General features: G+C 47.0%; 1 protein-coding gene across 2 annotated transcripts in view; it reads left to right on the forward strand.

Moving 5' to 3' along the window:
* CFAP36 (cilia and flagella associated protein 36) overlaps positions 1-17690 on the forward strand; it is a 381823-nt gene that overhangs the window by 133016 nt on the left and 231117 nt on the right. For both annotated transcript variants that reach the window (XM_069234356.1, XM_069234355.1), the window contains exon 6: positions 1568-1619. In XM_069234356.1, coding sequence (XP_069090457.1) covers positions 1568-1619 — 52 coding nt within the window. The remainder of the gene's footprint in view (positions 1-1567; positions 1620-17690) is intronic.

A 17690-nucleotide genomic window follows, 5' to 3' on the forward strand; every position in this document is an offset into this window, starting at 1 on the left:
TGCAACATTAGTATGTGTTGAACTTGATGACAGCAATGAAGGGTGGGGAATGCCCTAAGATTGGTGTATCCTGCTGTACTTTTACACCTTGTAACAACCAGGACAATGCAACACTGACTTTCGCCATCCAAGCACTGCATTGTCTACAAACCGCCATGGAGAACGAGGGGGTGCCCCTGGGCAGGACTGGTTGCCTGATTGGTTTTCCTGGCTCCCCTTGTGGGTGACCAGACTGTGCATGTCATTGTTCCCCATTCTCATTCCTGTGCTGTTTTTTGTGCTTTTCCCTACAAAGGTTTTTTTTTACTGTAAAAACACAGTCCTCAAATTATGTAGAATGCAAGTAAGTAGGGAAATAGTAGTAGATACAACACAAACACGTCAAACCTCAAACAATGTGACTGCCATTAAGCATGGGGTGGTTAAAGTAGTTGAAAATTCAGTTGGGGGGGAATGTTAATATGCATAAAAACGATGTCAGTGAACACCATGATATGTGCAAGCATAACAACAAACTTGTATCACTGTTGTTGAATCCACCCTACATGACCTCCCCATCAACCCTGAGTCGGAAATACCTGGTCAGGCAAGCCCTGTGACCTAGCCCTGAAGCTGCTGATTGACAAATCACAGGTGGGGTAAACATGTAGCAGTAGGCAAACGCTCAAACAGGATTAACCCAGATTGATCCCTTAGATAGGTAGCGACACCACAGTAGTCGTAAGAAATTGCCCCCGATAAAACACATTTTGCCGGCGGTCTGCTTGTTCCCAAAACATTATACAAGTCAGATGCCACATAAAGATAGGAACACTCAGCCAATCGGAACACAACACACCCACAACATGCAGTGATCACGCACTTCTCATGCCGGACATCTAGACATGTTACCTACTGGCCCTCATTTTGACCATGCAAGATCGAGGCCCACTTGAGCATTTTATCAGATGGTCAGAGCTACAACTCAACGACTATGCCCAGATTCCTTTCCGCAAAAAATGTGCAGACTTTTTTAATAAATCCATCTAGAATTGTGTAAAAGGACGTTCAGAACTCGTAACTTTGAGGGACAGTCATCAGACCCAAACTCTGTACTGTGCTCTCCCGGCGGCTGCATTTAATTAAACCAACTGTTCTGTTTTGCCAAATGCTTCTTGACTTTAATTTCTTTAACGTAAATCTGCATTCGAGCAACATTTTCACCAGAAGCTCATCATCACACAAAGTAGTTCACTTCATTGGCAGGGACCTCTATGGAAATGTGGGCTTTTTGAGAAAAATCATATTTCTAATTTTAGCCTATGTCTTGTTTTTAAATTGGTGAGACCTCAACAGCTCTTAAAACAATATAATTTTACAAAGAAAGTTTAAAAAAAACAAGCATTCACAAAACCAAATGACTAGCATCAAATTCCAGACCTATTGTTTTTATAAATGCTTGTTTATTTTGTTCCTAGCTAATACAGGAAATGGTTGCAAATGACTGATCATTCATTTTCCATTGTTTCAATGTACAATATGGTCAATCTTCTTGATATTCCATTTTTTCTGTGTCCCTTCTATGCAGGCGGTCTAAAGAAGAATATAAGCAGGAACAATTAAGGAAAAAGATAACAGAAGTGAGTTGAAAAGTTCTCTAAAACATATAGGTGCTCTTAATTTCAAATTACAGTGTCTTTTAATGATCTGTGAAATGTCTTAGTTCTGAGCTGTTCTTGAAGCTGCAGATGTTAAAAATCTTGCTGACATACCTGCCAAGGTTTCAGATTGCTATGTGTAACATTTTCATAATTTCAATGTAATTGAGTGCATTTCAACGACTATTAGTGACACTTTCTTGCGAGCAAAATCAAGTAATAAAGATGAGGGAAACACATAAATGTCAGAAGTTACTCCCATTTGATCAATAAATAAGGGGATAGGGAGGGTTATTGGTCCAGTGTATAGCCTCCCAGAAGTCACATAAATACAAATAATACACTGTTCCAGTTGAAGAAGGAAAGGATACTAGGTATAGAGTCCTAATCTTTAGGAGCAGAAACCTCACACACCCAGGAGGATGTCATGCTTCATCATCGGAGTTGCTCCTCGTCAGACTGGCACTGCAATGTCTGACGGGCACCACCCTAAACGGGGGGCTCTTTGCCGGAGATCTTAATAGATGATGCCACTACCCTATATAAGAGTGAGAGGTAAGGAGATCAAAAAAGAAGTGGATAGCAGTTAAAATTGACTCTCTGAAATCAGAATGAATGATCTATTTAATAGTCTATCTCGAAGTCAGAGGCCAAGGTTAAAAATAATGAGAGTGAAACAGAGGCAATGGTCAATCACTCTGTAATAAAAAAGAAGAAAAAGAGAGGGCGGGGAATTACCAAGCCGTCCCTCATCAGGGTCAACATGTTTCGCGTCGCTGGTGGCCCAGCTGGGTCCGGTGACGCTTCTTCAGGACCAATTAGCTAAATGTATCTCCAAATCTTAAATACTATGGATAATTAAACACTGCAATTGTCAGTACAAGAGTATCCAGTCACTTACACTAATATGTAGAGGAAAAACTATTCCTATCAGTCGCCCATCCCCGTTTAAGGAACGTGCTACATGGGACAACACGGACCAGTCATCAGGTTCACAGTTTATTGATTGATGGTGCTCCAGGCGGCGACTAACCTACCCGGGTCCACGCTTCCCGCCATTTGAACAATGAGAAACTGTGGGTGCTGGCAGGTGCACCCCGCTCTGCATCTTCCCACCTGCAGTCTGCATGGCGGGAGGAACATGGCATTTACTCCGGTCTTCTGAAAGCAATGCAGTGTTTGGTACCATGTTTGAGTAGGGGGTGCTTTTGTGCCCTAATTAGGCAGGTGTGTGGTTTTGTGTTTGTCTTCTAATCTCTGTGGTTCGGTTGGCTGGGATATGAGTTAGGTACTGAGTGATGGAGTCTTCGAAAAATAAGTGGAGTGGGGTGCCAGAGATACTCCTCATTGAAGGGGGCCCATGGTATGCTGTACATGAGTGAAGCCAAGCTCTCCCAGGTCTCACACAGTTGTGTCACCTGCACTCCAGCTTTATGACCCTTTTTTGTGTCTATGGGCCTGATTCTAACTTTGGAGGACGGTGTTAAACCGTCCCAAAAGTGGCGGATATACCACCTACCGTATTACGAGTCCATTATATCCTATGGAACTCGTAATACGGTAGGTGGTATATCCGCCACTTTTGGGACGGTTTAACACCGTCCTCCAAAGTTAGAATCAGGCCCTATGTCTCTGCATTCTACAGTTTGATGATCCCATCATCTCTTTCCACCGGGAATCCTCTAATTAAATAGTGCCTTGTGTCACTATAGCTCTTAAATGCCGTCAGTACTAAGAGTTCACTGAAGCAGCCATTCAGGCAGCACAGAGCCAGGCCAAAAGAGCCATAACCAAAGACCAGTGATTCCGAGATAAGGGACCTGATGTTTGAAGAGCAGGGTTGTACACCAGCACCACCTTGTAGCCTTTGATAAACAGTACTCGGAGCTTAGCTGGCAAACGAACTACACGGTTTGATCTAACTTCAAGACATGGTTCTTTTGTGTGACAATCTCAGGCATTGCTGTAATGCGGGACAATTACCAAAAATGTGTTATTTTAACACAAGATGCGTGGCACTTGGCAGAGCAGTGCTGACAGTTACGAAGAATGTGGCTTGTATGTGTTCTTCTGGAGTCTGAGTTGATGGTGTGTCTACTACACAAGAATCTTTGTTGTATGTACTTTATGAAGAACCAACCTGAAGAAAGTGGTTCAGAAGAAATATATTCTTACATCTAATCTTCATGATTTTCTTTGGTTCAGAAGAAATGTTTTCATAAAACTATGCTTCATGATTTTTTTTTTTATCAAGAGTGTGTCTCCCCTAGGGGGACATGGCCTGGCAAGATGACCAATAGGACGTAGTTCCCTGTAGCTCCTTCCTGGCCCTCCCTTAATCCTGACAAATCCTGTTATTTGCATAATTTAGACTACTGAGGAACAGTTGGTTATTGAGGGGCGGCAACAGGGACATTCTTCCTGCCCGCTTTTTAGGGCGACTGGGCCCGCTTATGGCAGCTGCCTTGATTGCTCTGCCGCAACACCTGGCTGTTGCCTGTAAGAGGCGGCAAGGAAATCTGCTGCCTCGCGGGGTCTGTAAGGAGTGGTGAAATCCACCGCACCGGCAGGGGCGACAGGGGGGTTGAGTCATGTGAGCGATTATTGGAGACTGCTTGGAGACGGTGGTCGCGACGGAAGACTGTTGCGGCCTGCCTAGCACCCTCTTCCCGGCCGGCAGGAGCAGGGCGACCAGATGAGAGACGTGCTGGATATCCACACCCGTGGGGGCCAAACTCGACTGGATTGTGGGCGTGGCCCAGGAGCACTGGTGCTAAAGACTGAGAGCCCTCTTGTGAAGTGATAATGGAGCAGCTGGCCCAGTTTTGATGGCCGTACGTGGTCACCATCTTTCAGTGCCAGATCACACAGACACTACTAGCCCACACCTGTGGTGAGCCTCCTGATCCTGGGGGCCTGAGCCAGACCTGCAACAGTAGCTGGAGGCTCTGAGGAGATAGCAGACGAATGGTGGCTGAAGGTGGCTGCAGTGGTGCCAGGAGCGAAGTGCCAGATCTGGACGTGGAGGCCCTGGGAGACATCCGGCACTGCAGAGGGTGCATTTCTTCATCTATGGCACGCTGGTGGCTGGGGCCTTTTCTGATGGACTCGCACAAGCATAATGAGTTAGGGGTGGCCTGACTGAAGCCATAGGAGAGCGGGACTGGAGCTGGCAAGGACCCTTGTGTGGGAGGTTGCATAGGGACATCCAGGGTTCGGTAGTGGAGTCTGAGTCACATCACTGAGGCCTGCAAAGCCAAACGATTCAGGGCTGAGGTATCAGGGGTGTGGTAGGATCTGAATTTGTCTCTGGGTTCAAGGAGCCTGTAGGGCCAGGTCTGTGTCCTGGGGTAGCTGATCATTTTCGTGGGGATCAGGGATTCCCTGGTGTGGACTGTACTTGAAGCGCACTGCCCGGCTGGAGTTGCTCCATGTAGCGGAGAAGATGGTACCGGGGGAACCCCTAACATTGGGACTGGCTACTGGTTTTGCCTTGTATGGCCAACTCCAGTCTAGCTGGATGTATATCCCTCTGGAGTGACTCACTGAGGTGCACAGTGTGCTGCATTTGGACACGCTATTAAGAACAGTTAGCAAAAACCTTTGTGGAGACATGCAGTCACGTCCTGGAGCCCCTGCGCCCAGCCTGGCCACTCATTCTCTTGGAGTGCCCCTCACATCCTATAGCTGTGAATACAGGTGCCTGGCCAGAGTGAGGTGTTGCTTGTGGGACCTGGGTAGTGCTGTCTTCCTCCTATTGATGGGGGACTTACGAGTGGAGGTGAGCGCTGGAGCACCCCGGCCTGTTCACAATAGGTAAATATAGTTGAGGGCTGCACCCCCTAACACCATCACCCAGTATATTACTCCCTGCTAGACATTATAGCTCCTTGTCAGACAGGGGTGAGTAAATTGACTGCAGCTTCCCTGAAGCGTGAAGGGGAGCCTTCTCGAGCTGACCTTCTAGCAGCTCTTCAAGGGTTCTTGCAGCCCTGGAGCATCAGATTGAGACCGTGTCCACTACTATTAATTTTCTCTGTGCAGACCTACGTAAAGTGGCAGAGAAGGTGACAACTGCAGAGGAAAATATTGAAACGCTCAGAGGTGAAGTCTTGGGTGAAGTAGCAGTTTTGAAGCTGAAGATGGCCAGAATGACCACGGTCACCAGCCATCTGGAGGCTGAGATTGAGGTTGTGGAAGGCCACTCTCACTGCAGCAACATTCGCCTCTTAAGCTTCCTGGAGCAGGTGGAGGGTTCCTTGCTGAGGTCTTTTTAGAACAATTGGTGAGACAGAGTTTGAGACCACATGAGCTTTCAGAAAGCTTTGTGATCTAAAGAGCACATCATGCGTTAGTGCTTCCCCTGCCGCCGGGGGCTCCCCCCTAGGCCTTTATAGCAAAAATTCTGAACTACATACTGCATTCTCTGAGCTGCTAGGAAGCAAACAATACCGAAATACGAAAACCACATGATTTCTGTATTCCCTGACTATACTAAGAGAATCCAGGAACAGCAAAAGTAATTCCTGGAAGTGAAGCAGATATTGGGAGCTATGAACCTAAAATATGTCACTTTATCCTTTCAACCTTAAGGTTCTTTCTGGTGCGAAGGGGCATTTTTTTGGGCACCTAGAGGAAGTCTGAGACTGTTTAGAGATATGGGGGAAGGTGCCAACTCGGAGTATGGGCACATCAGGAATGTGGAGCCCGCTTCAGGAGGTTCAGATCTGGGGGGGGGGGAGGGGGGGTCATGACATGGACCTGCATATGGTGACAACACAGGATGATGGTACTATGCATGTGGCTGAGTCGGGCCCTTGCAGCTGGCCGAGACAGGTCAGCTCACCTCGGCCATGGACACACTGGTCCCAGATACTCCAGCTACTCCTGTTCATTCAGTCCTGGAAACCAACCTCACTGCGAAGTGATGCTGCCATTTCAAGTGTATTTGTCATGCTTAAATGTGTCTCTTGAGCTGTTAGGTGGGGGAGTGGGGTGGAGTGCTGGCAGAGGTTCCGTTCTCTGACTGTTGGGGCCTAGGGTGAAGTTGCCTTGTGCCTGGACCTCACTTCTAAGAGAGTCTACTCGATGCGGCCTGAGATGGCAGGTGTTGGTCCTTTCTGTCCTACTTGGATGCAGGACCGGGGTTGGCCATTGATGTGGTTGGAATCAGATGGTGAAGATGGCAGGGCTCACCCCACTGCTTGGAGGGGAACTCATCAGTCTTGCTTTCATGACTTCAGCACCATTAAGTGGCACATACATCAGAAAGAGCCTGCCAGGAGTCAGGGGTTGGGGACTCTCTCAGTTGAACAGGTTTAGGTACACATGTTGTACTGGCACATGTAAGATGGACTTACATAGGAAGATGGTTACGCTATGTTTGTCTTGGGACAAGAAGGACTGTGTTATGGTTATTGCATTATTTATGTTGTTCTCTTTAAATAGCATTGCTGGGTTGTCGTATTATGCAGCGCAAGTACTCTCGCCAATGGTTGTTTGGAGTGCACATGCGTAGTAAATTCAAATTATTGACCTGGAATGTCCAGGGACTGAGCACTCATGTCAAATGGTATAGGGGTTTATGCTACCTGAGACACCACAAAGTAGATATTGCATGTCTCCAGGAGACACACTTCACCAACATGGAGATCGAGAGAGTCAGAAAGAAATGGAAGGGCCAGGCATAGCATGCTTCCTATTCAACCTAGCTAAGGGTCTGCTGGTGTGGGTAATCCCTGGGACCCCCCTTTGCGCTCACATATGTAGAGGCAGACTAAGAGGGGAGGTACCTCGTCCTACAGGGAAAAAAGGATGGGAATGCCATATCCCTGGTCAATTTATATGCCCCTGATGTGGATGATCCCCATTTTTTTCTTCAAGATTCGGGAAAAGTTAGGGTCTGACCTAGACGGGCCCATATTATGGTTGCAGGACTTTAATTGTGTTTTAGACAGTGAGGTAGACTGCTTGCCCCCGAGGCGTGACACAAAGCTGCAGATGACTATGGGTTTGCAGGTGGTGATGAACAACTTGGTGCTTTGGGGCGCCTGGAGGGCTCATCGGCCATTAGTTGGGTATACACTTGTTATTCACCCACCTATAAAACCTACAGCAGACTAGACAGGATATTGCTGGCGTGCATACCACACAGGAACGTGTTGCAGGTGACACATATATCTTGCATTCCGATTGGATCACTCCCGAGTACTGTGTGAGTAGGGGGGATCGAGGGCGCAGCCACGTATCTGGCACTTCCCGATCTGATGGAGGATGTTGTGGGTTGAGATAAGTTGTTACATGCACTGACTGACTATTTTGACTCTAATTGGGGCATGACGGGGGCCCGTTGCACTGAATGGGGGGTCATGAAAGGCTTGGATGAGCGGACAGTGCCTGGGTTTAACATGCGGGGTGCACAGGCAGCTCCAGAGGGTCCTGTGGTTGGAGGAGGGCGTTTTGGCATCAGTGCACAATCGGGAGTTGTCTGAACTGAAGCATCAGGAGGAGGAGATGGGTATACAGCAGAGCATTGTCAGGAAATGGGATAGATTGGATGCGTACACACGTACTCAGTATTCGCAGCTCTTGCAAAGAGGGGTAGGGGGTGGTATAAGTCGGGCAGGCTCTTGGCTTAGCTGTTACAACAGGAGAATTGTGTCACTTCGGTACTTCACCTGATTGTTTCAGGTGTTCTGGCCCAACGCGGGAGGCGATGGTGACAACCTTTCAGTGTCACCTGGTGTGTTGTAGAGGTAATTGTAGTACGTTGGAGTATGTTAAAGCTTATCTGGTGCTTTTATATATTCCCAGGGTGGGGGGCGATGTTGTAGGAACTCGAGGCGGATATCACGCTGGAGGAATTGAAGGCTGTGTTACGAATATCATTAAAAAAAATAAGCCACCCGGTTTGGGGGGGGGGGGGGGGGGACATGAGCTATTTATGGAGGCTGAGGAGACGGGTATACTTCAGCCAAGTATGGGTGCTGGGATGAGGTGGGAATTTCTTTCATGTGACACTGTCCTTTTCAGTGATTCAGAAATATTGTTCCTGCATTTGTCTGATCCTCTCTGAAATGCTCCAAATCTTTATCACTTTAACCCACAATCGTGTGGTGGTAGAAATAATGCAAGAGGGATTTCTTACAAGGGATTAGACAGTGAGTATTCTAGACTTCTTATTGGCCAAATTATGTTGAGAAACACCTGGGGCCAGATGTATGTACAAAAAAATTAGCGACTCCCAATTTGCGAGTATGTGCGACTCGCAAATTGCGTGTCGCTAATAGAAATGCAGGTACAATGTCAGTGTACAATTTGCGACTCGCACCTGGAGTCGCAACGCATATAGCAAGTCCGCTGTTTGCGAGGTCGCTTTTTGCGACCGCGCAAAAAACGAACTCGCAAATTGCGAGTGGGTGTCGCAAATTGCAAGTACCATGTAAATTGATTGCAGGTGCCTCAGAACACTCCAGAAACCACTCTAGAACACTCTGGAAACACTTCCTGGCACATGATGATGACATCACAGCCAGGAAGTTTACAAATACACCTGGGAGGAGGGAGGACCACACCCATTTTAAACTGCTGAACTGCAAACAGGAGGAACAGCAGCTACAATGGAAGAAACTCCTAGAAAAAGAAAACTAAAATTCTCAGAGAAGGAGCTGGAGGTGCTGACAGACGAATGCTGTCAGCACTATGATGAACTATTCGGAAAGGCAGCCCTCAATGTGCCAGAAGCCACCAAAAAACAACTCTGGCAGGAGATCCAAGAAAAAATTAACTCCCTGGGGGTGAGCCACAGGAGTGTGGAAGAGATTAAAAAACGGTGGTATGACCTCCGCTCCCGGACCAAGGAGAGGGTGGCTGAAAGGCTCCGGGAGATGAGAGGCACTGGAGGGGGACCATCATCTGTACCACCACCCACACCCCTGGAAGAAAGGGTGGAGGAGACCCTGGAGCAGGAGGCAGTGTCAGGATTTGGAGATCTGGACACCTCTGAGCCCACTACATCAACCGGTGAGTACCATGTGATATTCCTGTACCCCTATCAATGCCATACCCCCACCCACCATGTACACAGGGGCATGCACAACCAAGATAGCTCCATTTCAGGGTAGCAAACACCAGAATGATGCATTATGGGAAATGTAGTCAAGTAGGCAGTTCATAGGCAATTGTTTATTAGGAAGTGTGCAACAGATAGTAGACACTGACAGTCTGTTCCCCATGTCCCACAGGTCTCCCACACAACACCACCACAACCCACAGCAGCCAGCCCCATGAGGACAGCACAGGAGCTGCCACCACTCCCACCTGCACGACCAACACCATCCCTGTGATGTCCACACCTGCTGCAACTGTGTTTCAGGAGGCTGCGCCAGCAACAGGCAGGAGTGGCACAGTAGAGCACACAGGTCAGCCACCGCTGCGCAGGCGACGCAGGTACAGGAGAGCAGGGCTGCAGGCTGCGTCCGGCCGTCCATCAACCACCAACAGCGAGGCACAGCTGCTCCGTGGTCAGCGCCTGCAAAACAATATATTAGGGCGGATTAGTGGTGTGCTGCACCGCTTTGTTAGAAACAACGAGGCCAGCATGCAGCAGCTAAATTCCAGAATAGACGTTATTGCCACAAACACTGGGGACCTAGCCCTGTCCATAAGGGATCTGGTGGCAGGACTACTGGCACAGGGCGAGGGTGGCCGGCGCAGGGACCGTCAGCTGCTACAGAGGCTTGATAGGATGGCCACATCAATTGGCAGACTGGCTGTGAACACCACTGGCCTGTCGAGAAGGACAGTTGGCCTCCAAGTCGAAATGGGCCATTTTGCAGGAGATGTGGCTAGGGGCCTGGGCCGGATCACACACGTGATTGACTTAATGGAGGCACGGCATCTGTCCAGGGGCACAGGGGACACACCCCAGGACAGCGAGGAGGGCTCTACAGTGAGCAGTGTCTCTGCCAGTGACACTAGGGTGCTCCGGAGTGGGAGTACCAGGCAGGTCACTGCAGAACCACCAGGGACCAGCCAGGCTGGCAGGGGCTGCCGTAGGACATAGACATAACCCTGTCCCTGATGATATGGCACATGACAGCAATGTATCCAATGCATGGTTTGCATTTAGAAGACCATGAACAGTTAGTTATTGTAAATAGTTGTATTTCTGCACATATTAAATAGTTTTTTTGTTCCACTTAACAAATGGAGTTTATGGTCAATAGGTGAGTATGGTTGGAGTTGACACGTACCTTCCAAAGTATTGGTTTGCGATGTGTTCCCGTCTGTCTGCCTTGATTAGCTATACTCCGATCCCCATGATGGCGATGTGGTTGCTCTTGCTCTTCATCCTCAGGATCTGGGTCTGCAGGGGTGAGATGTAGCCCACGTCAGGTGGCAATATTGTGCAGGATGGCGCATGCGACAACAATTTTGAATGCTGTAATGGGGGTATACTGGAGGGCACCTCCACTGCGGTGGAGGCATCTGAATCTTGCTTTCAGTAATCCGAAGGTGCGTTCAATAAGGTTCTTGGTCCTCTTATGTGCACTGTTGTATCGCCTCTCTGATTCATTGCTGGGTGTTAAGAACGGAGTCATTATCCATGGCCGTAGAGCATATGCACTGTCACCTGTTGGGCACAAACATTACACTGTTAGAAAGTCCTGGTTGGTGTGCACCTTGACCTGTGTGTATGTCTGCAAGGTGTATGCAGCTCTACCTAGGAGGTATCCGTCTCCAAACTCCCCACGTTCCAGGCGTTGGTGTATCCCACTGTGCCTAAAAATGTAGGAGTCATGGGTACTGCCTGGAAATTTTGCAACAATGTCAGTGATAACATAATGTGCGTCACAAACAACCTGAATATTGAGTGAGTGGATACACTTTCTGTTGCGGAACAGATGTTCCAGGTTTGCAGGGGGGCATATTTGGATATGTGTCCCATCTACACATCCTATGACATGGGGAAAGTTGGCAATCCGGTAAAAGTCCAGCTTGGTGCTGTTAATATCTGCCTCATTCCTGGGTAGGTATATGAAGTGAGACATGTGTGGGAGTATGGCATCTAGGAAGGCCCGGAGGAACCTTGACACTGCACTTTGGGATACCCCACCTGCCACAGCAATGACCCCCTGGTAGCTCCCTGAAGCCAAGAGGTGCAGTGAGCATAGCACTTGCACATGCGTAGGGATGGCGCAGCCGCGCAGAGTCTGATGTTCTAGCTGTGGTTTTAGTAATTCAATTAATTCTAGTATGGCTGCGCTGCTAAGGCGGTATTTATCGTATATCTCTTCCTCAGTTTGCTGAAAAAGAGTCTGCCTTGTTCTATAAATCTTCTCCTGTCTCTGGCTCCTCCTCCTCCTCTGCTGGGCTGCGTGGACTCTCCTCCTCACTGCTATCAGGTATATCTCCGCCATCTTGAGTAACCCAGATGCCTTCTGGGTCTCCTTTTATACTTTGGTAATGGTTACCACCTGCTCTGAGTTAGTGGTAAATGGGACATGCAAACTGGGCTTTTTGCGACTAGTCGCAATTTGCGAGTTGCAATTACATATGGTTTGCGACTCGCAAATTGCGGCTTGCTATTTGCGGGTCGCAAAATGGGGTCGCACATTTTGCGAGTCGGTAACGGCTCGCATCGCTTTTTGCAAGTCGGAAATGGGATTATTGCATCCCATTTCTGATTTTGCACAGTCGCAAATAGCGATTCGGGCCATTTGCGACTCGCAAAACTTTGCTACATCTGGCCCTTGATCCCTTAGGCAACCCTACCTGTGAGTGAATTGCTCCATGGGATGGATATGTGGCCCATTATGGAAAGGTCAAGGTGTCATCCACACTTACATGCAAAATTCGACCCCGGACTTCAGGTGTTTTGTTTGTCTTTGTATATGAACGCTTTGATTATGGTGTTGGAATAAGACTAGCACGTATATATTGCTATGGACATTCTCAATTATTATATCTGTGCTCTTGCGATTGGTAAACATGTCTTCTATAATGCTGTGTTACTGTTGATAAAGCGTAATGAGAAAAATCAATAAGAAGAGATAATAAAAACTCAGGAAAGCCAGACTCTGACTAGTACTAATGCTATAAATTCTCAAAACTATTGTAACGAGGACAGTCAGACATATAAGAAACAATTAACTTTAACAGCAAAATGTGACTCCTTGAGAATACCCAGAACCTACACCTTATGTGGGAAAGGGTTCAAACATTGGAGAGAGCATATTTTTTTACAATGATGTGCAAAAACATCAATAAAAAATACAAAGTATCATATTCAAATATCTTTCTGTAAGCAAAAAGTAGGACCACTGAAATTACACCGGAACGGAGGATCTAATTAAGTGCATGGTTGACTAAGCTATGTGGCAAGTGAATTCAAATTATATGCATAATGTGGTAAATTCTGTGGCAGTGTTATTTTACTATTTTGCCATTTTCAAATGCATTAGTGATCTTAGGGCAAGCATTTTGCCCCATTAGTATCAGTTTAACACAATCAGCATCTGAAAAATGATCAGATAACCTGTGCCACTGTTATCCGTTTGAGCTAGAAACTAATATACTGTTGAACTCTTTAAATTACGCAGAAAATTGTGGATTATGTCGCAAGTGCGATAAATTCAGAACGATGCAGAAAACATTACAGAATCATATAATTGACACCTGTTAACGTGAAAACACCTATTCAGAGGCTGATAAAACAAAGGTCTGGCCTAGCGAGGTTCGTTTTTGCAAAGCTTTATGGCTTTAGGGAATCTATTTGAACAGTCTTTTTAAAGGTCAAGGCCACCAGTATCTTAGTGAGCCATTGTAACATATCAAAGAATTATTAGTTATTAATATCCTGTGTAGAGTATCACAATAATCTATCATTTTGATGGATTTCTAAAATGAAAAAAATCAACCGGATGAAAACAGGCTGACAAAAATTCATGTTAGAGAAAATGTTTTTGCGGACAACTACAGTACAGATAGATTTTAAAGGGTTGCAGTAATCTTTTTTTTATTTCTACCACTGCTCAGTAGTTAAAAAAATTAAAATAATGACGCATTAAAAATAAGAGGAATGCTTGATGTAAAGGTAATAATGGGAAAAGGGTTTGGGTATAGAGGACGAGGGTGGTGTAGTTGGGGTAGGGCTGATTGTTAGGAAGTTGCAAAAACATGAGTAAACCTCATATGGAGCAGCAAAGGAGCATGGAGGGGAGGGGAAAGGCTGCCTGTCCCCTTTTAGAAAAAGAGAAAAAAAAAAAACAGCCGGAAGAAACACATTTTTCAACAAGAAAGGCTGTTACCAGATTGATTTGGTCAATCTGGTGAGGCACATTTTGTAGTAACCTTTATCATTTTACCAACAACCAATAACAGATTAGCATTGTGTAGGAAAATGCCTCTTAACGCATGGTTACCCCCTAACCTTTTTCCTTTTGTTGATGCCAGTTATGACTGAAAGTGTGCTGGGACCCTGCTATCTAGGCCCCAGTTCCAGTGTTCTTTCCCTAAAATGTACCTTTGTCTCCACAATTGGCACAACCCTGTCACACAGATAAGTCCCTTGTAAGTGGTACCCCTGGTACCAAGGGCCATGGGGCCAGGGAAGGTCTCTAAGGGTTGCAGCATGTATTATGCCACCCTGGGAACCCCTCACTCAGCACTTGCACACTACCTCACAGCTTGTGTACTGGGGGGGGAGAAAAAGACTAAGTCGACATGGCACTCCCCCCAGAGTTCCATGCCCACAACCCACTGCCTGTGGCATAGGTAAGTCACCCCTCTAGCAGGCCTTACAGCCCTAAGGCAGGGTGCACTATACCACAGGTGAGTGCATAGTTGCATGAGCACTATGCCCCTACAGTGTCTAAGCCAAATCATAGTCATTGTAAGTGCAGGGTAGCCATAAAGAGTATATGTCTGGGAGTTTGTCAAACACAAACTCCACAGTTCCATAATGGCTACACTGAATTCTGGGAATCTTGGTATCAAACTTCTCAGCACAATAAATCCACACTGATGCCAGTGTGGGATTTATTGAAAAATGCACACAGAGGGCATCTTAGAGATGCCCCCTGTATACCAGTCCAAATGCTAGTGTTAGGGTGACCAGTTCCTGCCAGTCTGCCACATCCAGATGGGTTTATGGCCACATGGGGAGAGTGCCTTCGTCACTCTGTGGCCAGGAACAAAGCCTACACTGAGTGGAAGTGCTTCTCACCTCCCCCTGCAGGAACTGTAACACCTGGCGGTGAGCCTCAAAGGCTCAAGCCTGGTGTTACAGTGCCCCAGGGCACTCCAGCTAGTGGAGATGCCCGCCCCTCCGGACACAGCCCCCACTTTTGGCGGCAAGTCCGGAGGAGATAATGAGAAAAACAAGGAGTCACCCACCAGCCAGGACAGCCCCTAATAAGGTGTCCTGAGCTGAGGTGACCCCTGCCTTAAGAAATCCTCCATCTTGTTTTGGAGACCTAAACACACCCCTAAATTGAGTATGTAGGGGTGTCCCTGAACCCAGGAAATCAGATTCCTACAGCCTGAAGAAAGAAGGACTGCTGACCTGAAAGCCTTGCAGAGACAACGGAGACAACAACTGACTTGGCCCCAGCCCTACCGGTCTGTCTCCAGACTCAAAGAACCTGCACAGTGACTTGGCCCCAGCTCAAGTTCAGCAGAACCAACACCGCAGAGAGGACTCCCAGGCGACTCCAAGGACGTGGACACCTTGAGTCGACCTCCCTGCACCCCCACAGTGACCCCTGCAGAAAGGATCCAGAGGCTCCCCCTGACCGCGACTAGCCGGTAACCAAGGAACCCGACGCCTGGACAAAGCACTGCACCCGCAGCCCCCAGGTCCGAGAAGAACCAACCATCGGTGCAGGAGTGACCAGCAGGCGGCCCTCATCCTAGCCCAGTCGGTAGCTGGCCCGAGAAGCCTCCCTGTGCCCTGCTTGCATCGCCAGAGTGACCCCCGGGTCCCTCCATTGCTTTCAATGCAAAACCCAACACCTACTTTGCACCCTGCACCCGTCCGCCCCTGTGTTGCTGAGGTTTTTTTTTTGTGCCTGTGTGTGTGTCCACCAGTGCTCTACAAAACCCTCCTGGTCTGTTCTCCGAGGACGGAGGTACTTACCTGCTAGCAGACTGGAACCGGAGCACCCCTGTTCTCCATAGGCGCCTATGTTATTTGGGCCCTACCTTGACCTCTGCACCTGACCGGCCCTGTGTTGCTGGTGCTGGGTGTTTCGGTTTTACTTGAACCCCCAACGGTGGGCTGCCTATGCCCAGGAGACCAAACTTGTAAGTGCTTTACTTACCTGAGAAACTATTACTTACCTCCCCCAGGAACTGTTGATTTTTGCACTGTGTCCACTTTTAAACTAGCCTATTACAATTTTTTCCAAAACTGTGTACATTACTGTTTTAATTCAAAGTTCCATACTTACCTGTGTGAAGTACCTTACAACTTATGTACTTAACTAAATTCTGAATCTTGCGGTTCTAAAATAAAGAAAATAATATTTTTCTATTTTAAAACCTATTGGCCTGGAGTTAAGTCTTTGAATGTGTGTTCTCATTTATTGCCTGTGTATGTACAAGAAATGCTTAACACAACCCTCTAATAAGCCTACTGCTCGACCACACTACCACAAAATAGAGCATTAGTATTATCTAATTTTGCCACTACCAACCTCTAAGGGGGACCCTTGGACTCTGTGCACACTATCTCCATTTTGAGATAGTATATACAGAGACAACTTCCTACATTGGTGGATCAGCGGTGGGGTCTAAGACTTTGCATTTGCTGGACTACTCAGCCCATACCTGATCACACAACAAAATTCCAAAAATTGTCATTAGAAATAGATTTTTGCAATTTGACTATTTTTCTATATTTTTAAAAGTCCTGCTAGGGACTTGTGTAAGTCCCTGTTAGCATTTGTTTTGAAGTTTAAAAGTTAGGATTTAACTTCTAGAAGTAGTTTTTAGATTCTTAAAAAGTAATCCCAACCTTTAGAGTTATAATGTGTCAAACAGATGAGACAGTGATGGAACTCAACCTCACTCCTTACCTGCATCTAGGGATGTCAGAGTTAAGTACTCTCTGTAAGATAAAAAAGATAAAAATTGGGTCAAACCTTACCAAGCGAAAGCCCCAGGATCTCTTGGCAGAGTTCACAATGGACCACACCTCTGATATGGAGGATACTCCTTCAGATGGGGAAATTAGTGAACAGGAGGAAGAACTCCCCCCTCCTGTCCTAAATAGGGAGGACAGGGCTCCTATAACCTTGTCCCCAAAAATAATAGTCAGAAAGCCTGGTTCTTCCACAGGGGAGTCCAGTACCTCTGTAAGCATTGAGGACAGCCTCAATGAAGAGGACATCCTATTAGCCAGGATGGCCAAGAGATTGGCTTTGGAGAAGCAGCTCCTAGCCATAGAAAGGGGAAGAAAAGAAATGGGCTTAACTCCCATAAACGGTGGCAGCAACTTAAAGAGGGTCAGAGAGAACATTGACATCCTAAAAATCCCCAAAGGGATTTTAACCAAATATGAAGAAGGTGATGATATCAACAAATGGTTCACAGCTTTTGAGAGGGCTTGTGCAACCACAAAAGTAAGCAGATCTCACTGGGGAGTTCTCCTTTGGGAAATATTCATTGGAAAGCGTAGGGATAGACCCCTCACACTCTCTGGTAAAGATCCAGAATCTTATGACCTCATGAAGGCTACCTTGAGTGAGGGCTTTGGATTCTCAACTCAGGAGTACAGGATTAGGTTCAGAGGGGCTCACAAATCCTCGAGCCAGACCTTGGTTGATTTTGTTGACTTCTCAGTCAAAACACTAGATGGTTGGATAACTGGCAGTGGTGTAAGTGATTATGATGGGCTGTATAATTTACTTATGAAAGAACATCTGTTAAGTAATTGCTTCAATGACAAACTGCATCAACATCTGGTAGACCTAGGTCCAATTTCTCCCCGAGAATTTGAAAAGAAGGCAGACCACTGGGTCAAGACAAGGGTGACCAAGACTTCCACAG

This window comes from Pleurodeles waltl, chromosome 5, assembly GCF_031143425.1.
Source record: "Pleurodeles waltl isolate 20211129_DDA chromosome 5, aPleWal1.hap1.20221129, whole genome shotgun sequence".
Taxonomy (NCBI): Eukaryota; Metazoa; Chordata; class Amphibia; order Caudata; family Salamandridae; genus Pleurodeles; species Pleurodeles waltl.